The sequence below is a fragment of the Terrapene carolina genome, unplaced genomic scaffold (assembly GCF_002925995.2).
Source record: "Terrapene carolina triunguis isolate 2854851 unplaced genomic scaffold, T_m_triunguis-2.0 Scaffold96, whole genome shotgun sequence".
NCBI classification, from domain to species: Eukaryota; Metazoa; Chordata; order Testudines; family Emydidae; genus Terrapene; species Terrapene triunguis.
The window spans coordinates 31461052-31473657 of NW_020664447.1; the positions used below are offsets into that span (position 1 = coordinate 31461052).

The window sequence follows — 12606 nt, forward strand, 5'->3', positions numbered from 1 at the left end:
ATATGTCTGCACTTCGAGCTGGAGAGGCTGATTCCCAGCTTGAGGAGGCACACCCATGCTAGCTCTCATTGAGCTAATGTACTAAAAATAGTGTAGCCAAAGTGGTGTGAGCAACAGGACAGGCTAGCGATCCCTAATACATACCCATCCAAGATCCTAGGCATATACTTGGGGCAGCTAGCCCATCCCGCAGTTTGTGCCACCATGGTTATGCTCTCTTTTTAGCATGCTAGCTCAATGAGAACTAGTGTGTGTCTCCTTGAGCTGGGCATCACACCCCCAGCTCGAAATGTAGACATACCCTAAGACTGCATCGGTCTTACAAAATGTGCTACACAATACTTACTGAAGCAACGAGGAGTCCGGTGGCACCTTAAAGACTAACAGATTTATTTGGGCATAAGCTTTCGTGGGTAAAAAACCCCACTTCCCAAATAAATCTGTTGGTCTTTAAGGTGCCACTGGAGTCCTCGTTGTTTTTGTGGATACAGACTAACACGGCTACTCCTCTGATATTTAATACTTACTGGCTTACTAAAGTATTAGTAAAAATAATTAATAATTATTTTGCTATAGCCCCAACTTTAGAGGTCTGCTGCTCACCATAATCACACCAGGGCTGTCCTGAGGATTTTTGAAAAAGCCTTGTGATATATTTTTGGAATACATCTTAAGCTTAATGAACCCTTCACACTCTGCCCCTCGCTATTAATCTGTTGTTGTATTTTATCATGTTGACACCCCTTTTACTACATCAATACCACCACCAGCCCTGACTCCTTGTTTGTCCATTTATGCCACAACCGTCTTTGCACTTTCCTCCACACCACTCCTTACACAAAGAACACACCCCTTAAAATAGGTTGTAAAGTCTCTTTCCTGTGCTCTTTCATATCCCTCCTCAAGTCTCATTGCTACTGTAATGCCTACAAGAAATTAGCCAACTTGGGGATGGCTGATATTTATAGGAAACAGCAAAAGAGTTGACTTGTATGGTTTATTTCTCTCCTTTACTTCTTATTTCTTGCTTATTGTCCTAGATAGTGAGAAATTCAGGGGAGGGACTGTGACTTATTATATGTTTGGACAATGTGTGGCAAATTGCCGGTGCTACCATAATACAAATAAACAATAATTTATGTGAAATGTGTGTTGGGATTGTGAGGTATTGTTCCCGCCTAACCACCTCTAGTAGGAGAACTGAAACCCAGCTGTATGTGTGTGTTGGAGATTTTGCATTGTTGCTAACATTTAGAAAAGTTTAGCAAGGGGCAAATGTCCATATAAACTGGGGGCCTGGGTGTCCTTAGGGCCCTGATTCAGCAAAGCACTTACATATGTACTTAAATCTTGTTGATTTTCAGTGGGACTTGAGCACATTATTAAAGATGTGCTTAAGTGATATGCAGAATTGGGGCCAAGGTTGGAAGGAGTGGATGCATGGCGGGGGCAGTGTGTGCGCATACACACGTGAATGCATTCTGGTGAGTGTTAGGACTTTTAAAATATTAACTACTTAACTGTCACAACCAATCTGTTAGTTAGATGAGTATAATCTCCATTTTGCAGATGTGGAAACTGAGGCACAGAGCAGTTAAAGTCAACGTTTTCAAATTTGGGTGTATAAAATAAAACACCTGAATATGCATCTCTGGATTTAAGTGCCTTTCTTTAGGCATTCAAATTTGACTATTTTGACCAATATGCCTTCACAAAAGCTACAGTGGTAGTTGGGTCAAAATAGGATTACTCCCTTACTCTGTCCCTTATTTAGTGTGCAATTAGAAATTTCATATCTGGTCTGTGAATGTAATGTCAAGAGCAGATTTAGGTAGGTTTTTTTTTTGTTTGTTTGTTTTTTTTAAATTAAACATCCCAGGTGTGAGACAAGCCTCTTCAGAAACTTGCTGCCCTGTGCCATCTCTCTTATTAGCTATAGTACATTATGTTGTGAATTTGTTAGATCTCTTAAACTAAGCAGGGATGGCCCTGATTACTACATGGATGGGAACCTTCCAGGGAAATCTGAGGAACTGCTATGAGTGGTACAGTAGCGGATGCTTTTCAATTTGAGTCAGTACTGACTGATGTCCCAGCATGGTGCTGGTCGGATGTTGTGCTGCAGAAGGAGATGTGGATCACTCAGTGAGGGGTGGTCTCACTTCAGAGTGAGTACTGAGCTCAGTGCCCTCAGAACATTTGAAAATACTTCAAAAATTAACTATCAAAAAGGAAATATTTTTATTAATTATTAATTGTGGTTTGTTTCATATAGTAATGCAGGATCAGCAGAGATGTGCTCAGTTAGTGTTCACGGCAACTAGGAAAATGGTCACACTTTCAGATGATACAGACTGAACAGTTTCCTGCATTTATCACATTAATGATGTCAAAAGAGTCCAGACTTGGCTCAGCTCAATCACTAATGAGATCTTACATCCACCAGAGCAAAGCCCAGATTTAATTCTAATAGGATTTTTAAAATATAGGAATCTACCAAATTAAAACCTAGCCAAAACACCAACAGGCCCTCCAAGCTCCAGGTACACCACAGCTCTAATTCAACATTAATTGGATATCACATGTATAAATTGAAACAACAGATTAACATGTGTTTCAAAGTAAACCAGTTTACATACAATCAGTTGTAAGATGATGAGAAAAGGCAGGTATAAACAGATTTAAAGAGAGGCATATTCTCAGGGTCTGGGGGAGGGTGAAAGTTTCAGGTAGGTGGGACAGCAACTAGGAAAGGTCAAGATAGAAGAGTAGGTTATGTGGGATTGAAGGTGGTCAAGACCTCGGAGAAATACATTTGAGATTGAAGAAGAAAACTGAATAGTTAGAATTGAAGTCAGAGGAGAGGTAGAGATGGAAGTGAGGTCAGAGAAATAGGGTAGAACAAATCCATGTCCCTTGAGCATTCTGAAACTAGGTGAATGAGTTTGATTTGGATTGAGAGATTGTGTTGGATGAATAAATATTGTTACTAATTCCAAAATACATGTATTTACTCCATATACCATAAATGGCATCTTTGCTTCCTCCCTGAATGCCCTAAATCTCTCTTCTCCAGGATCCTAAGATGTAGCATGCTTCCGGGAGATTTTTTTCAAACTTACCACCGTGACTCTCTCCATCACTGTTGAGATATTGGTAATAATCATGGGGCTGACGGTAGAGGTCTGACTCATAGGATACCACGTCTTCTGAGGGCTGCAGAGAGAGGAGGAATGGTTAGGCCTGAGAGCCTGGACAAAACTCTTTCACAATTATTTAGATCAGTTAGGCACAGGAGGGGAAGGGGGATACCAAGACACTATCTGTCAAGGAGGGGATGGGGAGAGGAGGGTCTTCAAAAGTTCTTATTTTACTAGCAGGGAATGAGGAAAAAATAGAAATCAAAAAGCGGCCTGCAATAAAGGAAGTTCACCTCCTGGGATCCAATGGGAAATGAGTTTGCTGCTATCATTGCAGTAGACAAGGAGATCCCATTCATCCTACATAGTCCTTTGGCTAGCAGTTGGAAAGAAAAATAATTCAAGGACTTGTATAATGCTGTAGGAAAGGTGTGCTCTTGGAAACCAAGCACAGGCCATGATGCTATGCTACCAGCACAGGTGACAGCATGCATGCCTCCTCCCTAGTACTGGCAGATACCCACACTCTTCCCTCCTCCCGATCACCAGTGCAGGCAGACCTCTGCCTTAAATGCTGGCTCTGGGTGCTTGTGTGTGGTCTATGTGAATGGTGCTGAGGTTTGTGACTGCTAGTGTGTGGATATAGGTGAGTGGTCATGCTGGGACTACAAGATTGAAACACTTCATTTCTGATCACTTGTCCAGGACCAGTGTTCAGAAAAGTTCACTGGTGCTGTAAGCATTTGTATTGTTCTCCCTGAAGTGTTTCAGTCCCCTGGAAAATCCCAAACACTGGACACTACAGTGTGTATATCATGTAATGTAGTAAGGTATTTTTAAATAAATTTGGTGGTGTTTAATATTAGTTATGCATAACTCAATTGTTTCACCAGACTAAAAGAAAGTTAATCTTTCTCTCTTTTGGCGGTTCCCATTCCCAGCACTATCTAATAGATCCCTGGAGTCTAGACCACTGCTGACATCACAAGCAGTTCCCATTTCCAAGCTCAAGAAAAGCAACAACAGTGCAGTATTATTCAGTGGACTTCGTTAAACTTTTGTCCAAATAACTTTGTTGTAGTACTTTCTTTCTGGAGAAAGAGGAAATTCTTACAATGTCAAGTACAATGAATAGTCTCTCAGACTTTGCTGCGAGAGGAAATTACAGTTTGGAGATAAATATAAACATTTCTATAATTTTTTCTTATCCTGAGATGTTTTGTTTAATTAACATTCAAGGGCAACACAAATATTGAAAATAATTTAATAAATTAGATGACACATATTTTTAAAACATCATTCCAATTAATATCTTGCTTCCATATTCTGACCTCTCCCCCAGCCTGAGATATTTGTGCTACACTTCTCTTTGTGAAAATGCCACAGGCTTTTCAGACTCGTCCACATCCCTTCTGCTAGATTCTCTGCCTTTAACACTGCAGAGTGGCTGCTCAGTGATCCCACTTTTTATTGCAATCCTAGTTTTTAAATCAAAATTTGGAGCGACAGTAATCAAAATCCTTCCTCCCATTCTGTCCTCTCTCCCTTAAGTGACTGAAATTTTAGGGGTTTTGGTCCCCAAATGGGAACCCCTGCCATGCTCCTTCCCTTGTTTGTTTTCCCCTCCCTCGTCATGGCAGAGGAATCCAAACAGCACAAGGAGGCCTTCTCAGGAGCTACAAAGGAGGATGTCTGCCATAATTCCTCCCAGCCTATGCACCCCTTGCTATGACCAGGGAAAGGGACTTAACATCTAGACTTGACTTGGTAGGGCCTATGCATCCCTCCCCAAACAGCCAAGTATTCCTGGAACTGACTGTCTTCGCTGATTGTACACTCTTCAGAATTAAATTCAAAAATCTCCCCAAACTCACCTACCCCCAATCCAATTCAATCCAAGGGAAAAGTTTCAGGGTCGCAGCCCAGGTTTTTAAGTAGGTAATTGAGTCACTTGGGAAAGAGTCTGGTATCTTTTCTGACTCTCGTTATTGCCAAAAAGGAGCTCTGGAGTCCTAGGGCTAACCCTCTGTGCTTCCTCTTCTCTAATTATGTATCTGATGATGTGTACTGTGGCTTAGGAGCTCCCTCCCACCCAAGATGATTAAGATACAAAAGAGAACATCAGCCCAAAAGGAAGCAACTGCTCAAAGGACTGATGACCACCACCTCAAAAGAAACACCAAAAGGCCAAAAAACAGGAAAAAGTCAGAAAGTGTTCCAGATCCTCATCTCCTGCCATTAGATGTATTTCCTCCGCTGAAGAAAGGGGTACTCTTAGCTTTGGAGTATGATAAAACCAAGCTAGAGAAGCAGGAGAGGTTCTCTCTCCCACTCTCCCCCCAGATTTGTTTGAAAACATGGGGAGTAAGGTGATGGTTGCCATTAAGATTCTGCCAGAACAAGAAGATGAGGAGGCTAGCACATGGGAAAAGTATTTCCCATTGAAAACTAAAACAGAATTTGCTTTTCCTCATTGATTACTCCTTCAAAGATGGCAGTAGGGTGGAGCGTGAAACTCACAACAAAGGGGAAAGGGTGAGCACTGAAATGCTACAGGGTCCTAGAACCCATAGACTTTTTTTCTCCAAGATCAGTGCAGCAGTGGCAGCACTTCTGGAAAAGGATGTGGCAATTCCTATAGAGGGGGATTTCTTCCCAAAGGATAAAGAGGATAGAAAGATAGAAGTGAACCTTGGAAGGGACTTTGAAGCTTTTTTAGTGTCCTTCAAAGCCTCACTGGCACCATGTACTTTGTTAGCACCACCTATTAGAATGTTCTGATGAGATGACCTAAAAAGCCACAACTCAATTAAAAACAATACTAAAGAGGCAGACAGATTGCTGCCATGGCCTTAGAGAATCCATAGAACTAACTTGTTGGCCAGTGGATAATTTATTCAAAGCAAATCTTCTATGCCTCAAAATTCTCAGGTACAACTGTTCAGGAAAAGCTTGATAAAGTGGTAGCTAACAACCAGGACAAGCAAAAGTCCAAGAAGGACAGTAGGCTCTCATACAGGACAGAAGCTGTATTCACTTGTACCCACAAACAAGAGGTACCAGAAAAGGGACTCCTCTTATTTGAGGGTTAAGACCTAGTCCCAAAACGCTGAAGGGAAGCCCAGATCACAATGAGTCCAACCCCTCCTTCCAGGTCAGTATGACTGCAACAGAACCTGCTTCCATCCAGAAATAGGCCTACAGGGCAGTATATACCACTTCTCAGATTTCAGTTAGGTGGGTACAGGACAGAGTACAGCATGGATACTCTTTGGTCCTCCTGGTTTCTCCTCCACATCCTTTCTTCATGCCCTCTCCAACTACAAGTGATCAGAGACATCAAGTAATCCTGATTTCTCACACCTCCAACAGCTAATGATGATAACGATCCCTCAAGAGAAAAAGTGCTGAGTGTCGTACTCAATTTTCTTCATAGTGGGAAAAAAACAGGAGTCTGGTCTGTATTAAAGCTCAAGAGTATGACCAGCTTGATAATGTTCTGAACTGATGTTCTAGCTTCCACTGTCTCTCCAACTTAACTCACTGTATTTTGTTTCCATATACATGCAGCCTGGATATAGTCATGTCAGTAAGAATTTCTGAAATCTCTCCTCTTAGAAGACATGAGCCTTAGTGCTTCTTCTTAGTCATTTGTAACCACCAGTGACTCTCCCCCCGCTCATAACTCATAAGAAATAATTCTTACTTTTTTTGACAGAAACTTCAACACACAAAAGAAAAAGAATTGCACGTGCTAGTTATGCAAAGTGCAGTTAAAATATTAGCCTTTGTAATACAGGAACATTTCAGGAAAACATCTATGTGTTCCTTTCACCCCAAATACCTGAGTCTGAAAACATCCCAATCCTCCATAGCTAGATGGATCAAGTGCTGTATCATTGAAACATATTCAGCCACACATAAACAAGTTCCAGAAAGGTTCACTCAACACATTCCACAGCAGCATCCTGTACAGAAAGGGCCTCAGCCACCACAGAGGAAATCTGTAAAGCTGCCACCTGTCATCCGTAAAAAGTTTTATAAAGCATAACCAACTTCACATTCATATCTCTGAAGATGCATCCCTTGGCAGGAAGGCCAAGCAGTGGTCCCAAAATAGATAAATACTACCAGTTTTAGATGAGGGAGAGAACTTTCTTCTTTCCTCCTTGCTTCTCCTTCCCTAATATTTTTTCCTTACTACTTGTGATTCCCCAAATTTGGGAGTGAGGTGAGCACACAGAGAAAATGTGTTACCTGATTACTTCTGTTCTGGGACTGACCTCTTCCCCCAAGTCCTCCCACACAAGAGAACTCCAAAGTCACGTGAGGTGTGTTCTGCCATCAGTATTTACAGGAAGAAAGGCACAGGGCAAATGTCTGATGGGAGAAGAGGTCAGTTCCAGAAAGAAAATATCAAGTAGCAAATTTTCCATATTCCCCCATTTCAGTATAATTTTTACCAGCCAGTAGTCTCTCAAACTTGATTCTCACAAATCTAACTGTCTTCAGTGGGAGCTGTGGGTGCTCAGCACCTCTAAAAATCAGGCTTCTTTTATTTAGGTTTATTTATTTATGAATTTAGATGCCTAGATTTTAGACACCCTATTTTGAAAATTTTGGCCTAAGATTCTCTGCCTTGTGGTTTATTGGCCTTCCTGGTCACTGCTCCCTTGGACAAAGAAAAAATATCATATTAATTCTTGCATCCCATGCCAGTCTGCTCCTCACAAGGACCTTAAAATGGAACTTCCTATCACCAGTGTATCTAAGTAGATTCTCTCAGCTGTATGGGTGGGATGACTGATATGTGAAGATCGATAATAAATTGATGGACAATTTCTGTTTTCTCTCTCCTTTTCCTTGATGAACTCTGTCATAGTAAGACTGAATGTTTTATCAATCCTTCATAGAATTCATCTCAAAGTCCCTCCTTAAATCACTGTTTAGTTTCTGCTTTAGGTTTCATTAAACTTATATTTTTGTCTATCATCAGGAAGAGAGAAGAGCTTTCCCTGAGCCTCTTCTCCCATTGACACCAGCATGTGCTCCTGTGGTCTCTTGGCCTCCCCACACCATGCACTTTGGGCTAGCCTGCCCTCTTCTGGAGCCCCCCAACCAGGCACACATTTTACCAGGTAATTTAAGCCATTATTACTTCTGTGATACACATTGATCTGAAACCTTTTTCCAGACAGGAAACAAAAGAGCAGCATGTTTTACTTTTTAGAGATTTTAATTGATGTGTATTATGATGATTCCATGCCCTCTGAGGAAGGGTGACAGGAAGTTTTGCTAGGAACTGATTGTACTTTGAAGCTGGTCTCCTTTCCTACATGCCCTGAGCTGCAGTATGTTATCCAAGACCTCAAGCAAGTGTTCAGCAAACACACAAATCAAATATGTCATTGACATTAAAGGGAGAATTGCCCCACCCTACCCCTTGGTTTGGCAAACCTAGATAAAATTACTGCAGCAAGAAAAGAGCTACAAAGCTATTTGAACAGTGTAAGTGACAGAAGTTGAGAAGAGCTGCAAATGGTCCAACTGAATTCCAAATAATAGTCTGCATATTTTTCTCTAAGATTTTGTCATATGGTTCAATCAGATTGTACATTTACTGAATTCTGTTTGGGTTTTTGGTTTTTTCCCCTTGGAGTGTGAATATGGTTCAATCAGATTGTACATTTACTGAATTCTGTTTGAGTTTTTGTTTTGTTTTTTTTCTCCCTTGTGTGTGATTCAGAAATACCCAACACAACTCCCCGTGATGTGCAGCTGAGACTGGTTTATGGACAAACGCAACCTTATTTCCTTGGAAAAATTTACAAAACTCTTTTTTAGAAAGGATGGGGAAATCATGTTAACTCCACAGACTCAGTGGCCCACACAGGAAATTCAGGTGTGCTGGACATGCTGTATATGGAAGGTTTCTTTCCCCTCTCTCACACACAAAATTTCACACCAAAGCTATTGGTTCTACACGCAGCTCCTTAGAAATTCTCAGGCATCTCAGGGCAGCACGAAACAGAGGTTTACATTGTAGACCTTTCTGCCTTGGTGTTAAAGTGGTTAGATCCAGAAGTGCACTAGAGAGGCCATTTGTCCCAGTTTATAGGATTCTTCCCACTGCGTCTTCCACATTAATTGTTTAACCTCCAAAGAAAGAAACTGTGACTTTTAAACCATATTCAACCATCACTTTCCAAACCAAGCCTAATGGTTCTCTAGCAGAATCAGGAGGAAGGCAGTTACAGACACACCCTAAACTGAAAGGGGAGGGACAGAAGAGGGAAGTGTCACTTCACAGAAACCCTGTCTCTATAAACAGCTAATGTCTGTCCCCTAAAGAGTCCCAGTGGGCCAGCCACTTACAGTGAAACTGTGTGTGCTCAAATTGCTGGTACGCAAAGCACCTAAATTCAGAACAAAATATAAAAATTGTGGAAAATACAAAGTAATCTATTTTTGAATATTTTTAATCATATAAATCAGAAAAAAATATTTGTTCTGTCAGGTGCTTCAATAAGATGTGATTCTATTTCCACTACATAGTCTCTCCTCTGAACAGAGTGTAGCTAGAACTCCAATCTGAATGGATTAACAAAGGTTATAATAATGGGCAGATGGTGTTGGATTTTCACTCACTCCACACCCTGGAATTTGAGAGTGGAAGAGAGACTCCTCAGAATGAGTGTTATAGGTGAATGAGACCCTTAGAGCAGTCAGGAAACCCCTTCTCTCTCTTTTCCCTCAAGACTCCAGGGGAAGATTGGGTCAGTTTTTGTAGTAATGCTTGTCAGAGAATTCAGAATTGTGGCATGACCTCAAAACAAGCCCAGAGAGTCATTTATGGAGAACAGTGGAAATCTCAATATTCATTCAATTCACTCAAATCCTTTTCAAATTATGATCCTGACAGATTCACAGACCGACTGACTGGACTGATGTAGGCAACATGGGACACTAATAATTTTGCATGCTCCTTCCACCCGTGGGGCAACTTTTGGATTCCATGGTCTCCAGTCTGAGAAATGTTGCAATACTGTGTGAAGAGAGAGAGATCCTGCTACAGTCACACACATTTTGCTAGCAACATTGATGCCAACAATTAAAAGAAATTGAGGGGTATATTTTTGGAGGATAGGTAGGACGATGGGAGATGGCAAAGAGAAGACCTGCTACAAATTTTGCCAAAGTGTCCCTGGGGCTGTACTGTCTCCTAACTGAGTACACATGGCCTGTAAGTAAAGCATGTGCCAAATAAAATCCCCTCATTTAACTTCTCTGGAACTTACATAGAGTTAACAAGTGTACCTAGGGTCATCACCCACCCATTCCACTTCAGAGACTCCCCATTACAAATCTGGTGTTTCTGAACAGCAGGTTGGTGAAACAACTTTCTTAATAAACTAAGGCTTAGTTAGTTAGTTAATAAGATATGGATCCCATGGTCCTAGTCTGAGAAATGTTGCAATAGTGTGTGAAGAGAGAGATCGTGTTGCAGTCACACACATTTTGCTACCATCATGGATGCCAACAACTGAAAGCATTAAAAGGGGTATCTTTTTGGAGGATGGGGTAGGGCGATGGGAGATGGCAAAGAGAAAACCTGCTACAAATTTTGCCAAAGTGTCCCTGGGGCTGTACCGTCTCCTAACTGAGTACACATGGCCTGTAAGTAAAGCATGTGCCAAATAAAATCCCCTCATTTGACTTCTCTGGAATTTATATAGAGTTAACAAGTGTACCCAGGGCCATCACCCACCCATTCTAATTCAGAAACTCCCCATTACAAAGCTAGTGTTTCTGAACAGCAGGCTGGTGAAACAACTTTCTTAATAAACAATAACCCCCAAGTTAATTACTTTAAAATAAGAGTTAACAGTGTAACAAAGCTTCAAAGGCAAAAGGGACAGAAAAGTCCAACGATCACTTTTAAAAAGGAAAGTTTGTGTCTCTGGAAAAAAATGTAGAGATTTAGTTAAGGTTTTATCTTGAACTTTCTAGCTGACTTTTTATAATCCAAAAAAGGAAAGTTTTCAACCCCATTATACACAGATGGGTGGAGTGAAGTAGGGGAGATTTAGGATTATTTCAAAGACACAAATTTCACTCATATTTAAGATAAAAATCTCAAAATCTATAGAAACTGAATCCAGAGACTAGAATCTTGTCCCTTGCAAATTGCAAGCAGCCGTGGAGTTTCCAAAATATAAAACCAGCACTTGGTCGCTTTTATCTCACAGACTGGCAGATACTTTAAATACATAAAATTATGTTTAAATATACAGATTATAAATAATTACAATCTCAAACAAAACCCAGCTTTTATACCACAAAGCCAACTTTTGAGAACTGATGTGTTACATCCATAAAATATAAAAATACTCAGAAACTATACAAGTTCAGAGAGCAAACATTAACTTCCCATTCATTAGAAAACTTGTCACTAGCTTTATACATTGACCTGAGCCCAACTTTCAGGCATTACAAACACAGACTAAAAGAGAGGCATTCTCAAATAGTAAATCCTAATTTGCTTTGTCTTTTGTTGCTGAACCCAATGAGCCATATTTGGAATTAACCCCATATACTCACAGGGGAAATGAGGGGAAATCCTTCCATTTTGCAAGCTTGCAACATTCAGCCAACTTCTTAGTGAATTTTCTAATTTCAATTTTCAAACATCCAGAATAACTGACTTTAAAAGTTGCATTAAAAAAAAAACAAAAAAACACAACACAACAAAAGTGAGATCTTTGGACTCCTTGAAGTCCCCTTGTTGTAATGGATCTCAGGATAGGAGAAGGGCCTAATTAGCTTTCATACTTTTCTGTAATAGGTTCTGAGGTGAGAACCTTCCCTAGACTTATCTGAAGTTCCTGATTTTATCAAATGTCTGTAGAAGGGAGATAGTCCCTGGGCTGTATCAGCTCAGTGTGACATCACATCAGCCTCAAACCCAGTTTGCATAAATCTCATTTCAAGGAGTTGTAGTGCTGAAACAGGAAGTCTGTCACCAGCCAGATCTGCCATAGGCAGGTGCTTACTACATAACCAACAGCGCAGGCCCCACCAGTAAACAAGCATACTGGTGCAGTGTTTTTTATTGACAGTGAGAGAATAGAATGCTTCATACAAGTAGAGTTGAAGCACAGAGATGTTACAGCTCTCTGGTTTAATGCAGTGACACAGACCTGAGTTAGTGATGCTGCCTATGATGGTAATACCGTTACAAGAACCTGCATTAATTGTAGCCCTGTGTTGGAGTGATGCAGCAACATATCTCAGTGTCCATGATATCCCTTTCTGGAAGCAATGCATGCTCAGAGATATAGTCTTAAGTTCATTCAAAAGGCTGTAGAGAACCCCATGGACACGGCTTAATAATTGCTTCTAATATGGAGTTAAATGATTCATTGAAAGTGTTTAAGACCCTTCATATGTTTCCTTGAGGTCTCTG

At 40.7% G+C, this 12606-nt stretch overlaps 1 protein-coding gene across 1 annotated transcript in view; it reads right to left on the reverse strand.

The window, feature by feature from the left end:
- SPI1 (Spi-1 proto-oncogene) overlaps positions 1 to 12004 on the reverse strand; it is a 30792-nt gene extending 18788 nt beyond the window's left edge. Inside the window, exons 1-2 of the mRNA XM_024214501.3 lie at positions 11742 to 12004; positions 3123 to 3216 (exon numbers count right to left, since the gene is read on the reverse strand). Of these exons, the coding sequence (XP_024070269.1) occupies positions 3123 to 3216; positions 11742 to 11786 (139 nt within the window). The 5' untranslated portion in view covers positions 11787 to 12004. The remainder of the gene's footprint in view (positions 1 to 3122; positions 3217 to 11741) is intronic.
- Positions 12005 to 12606: the final 602 nt, after the last annotated feature.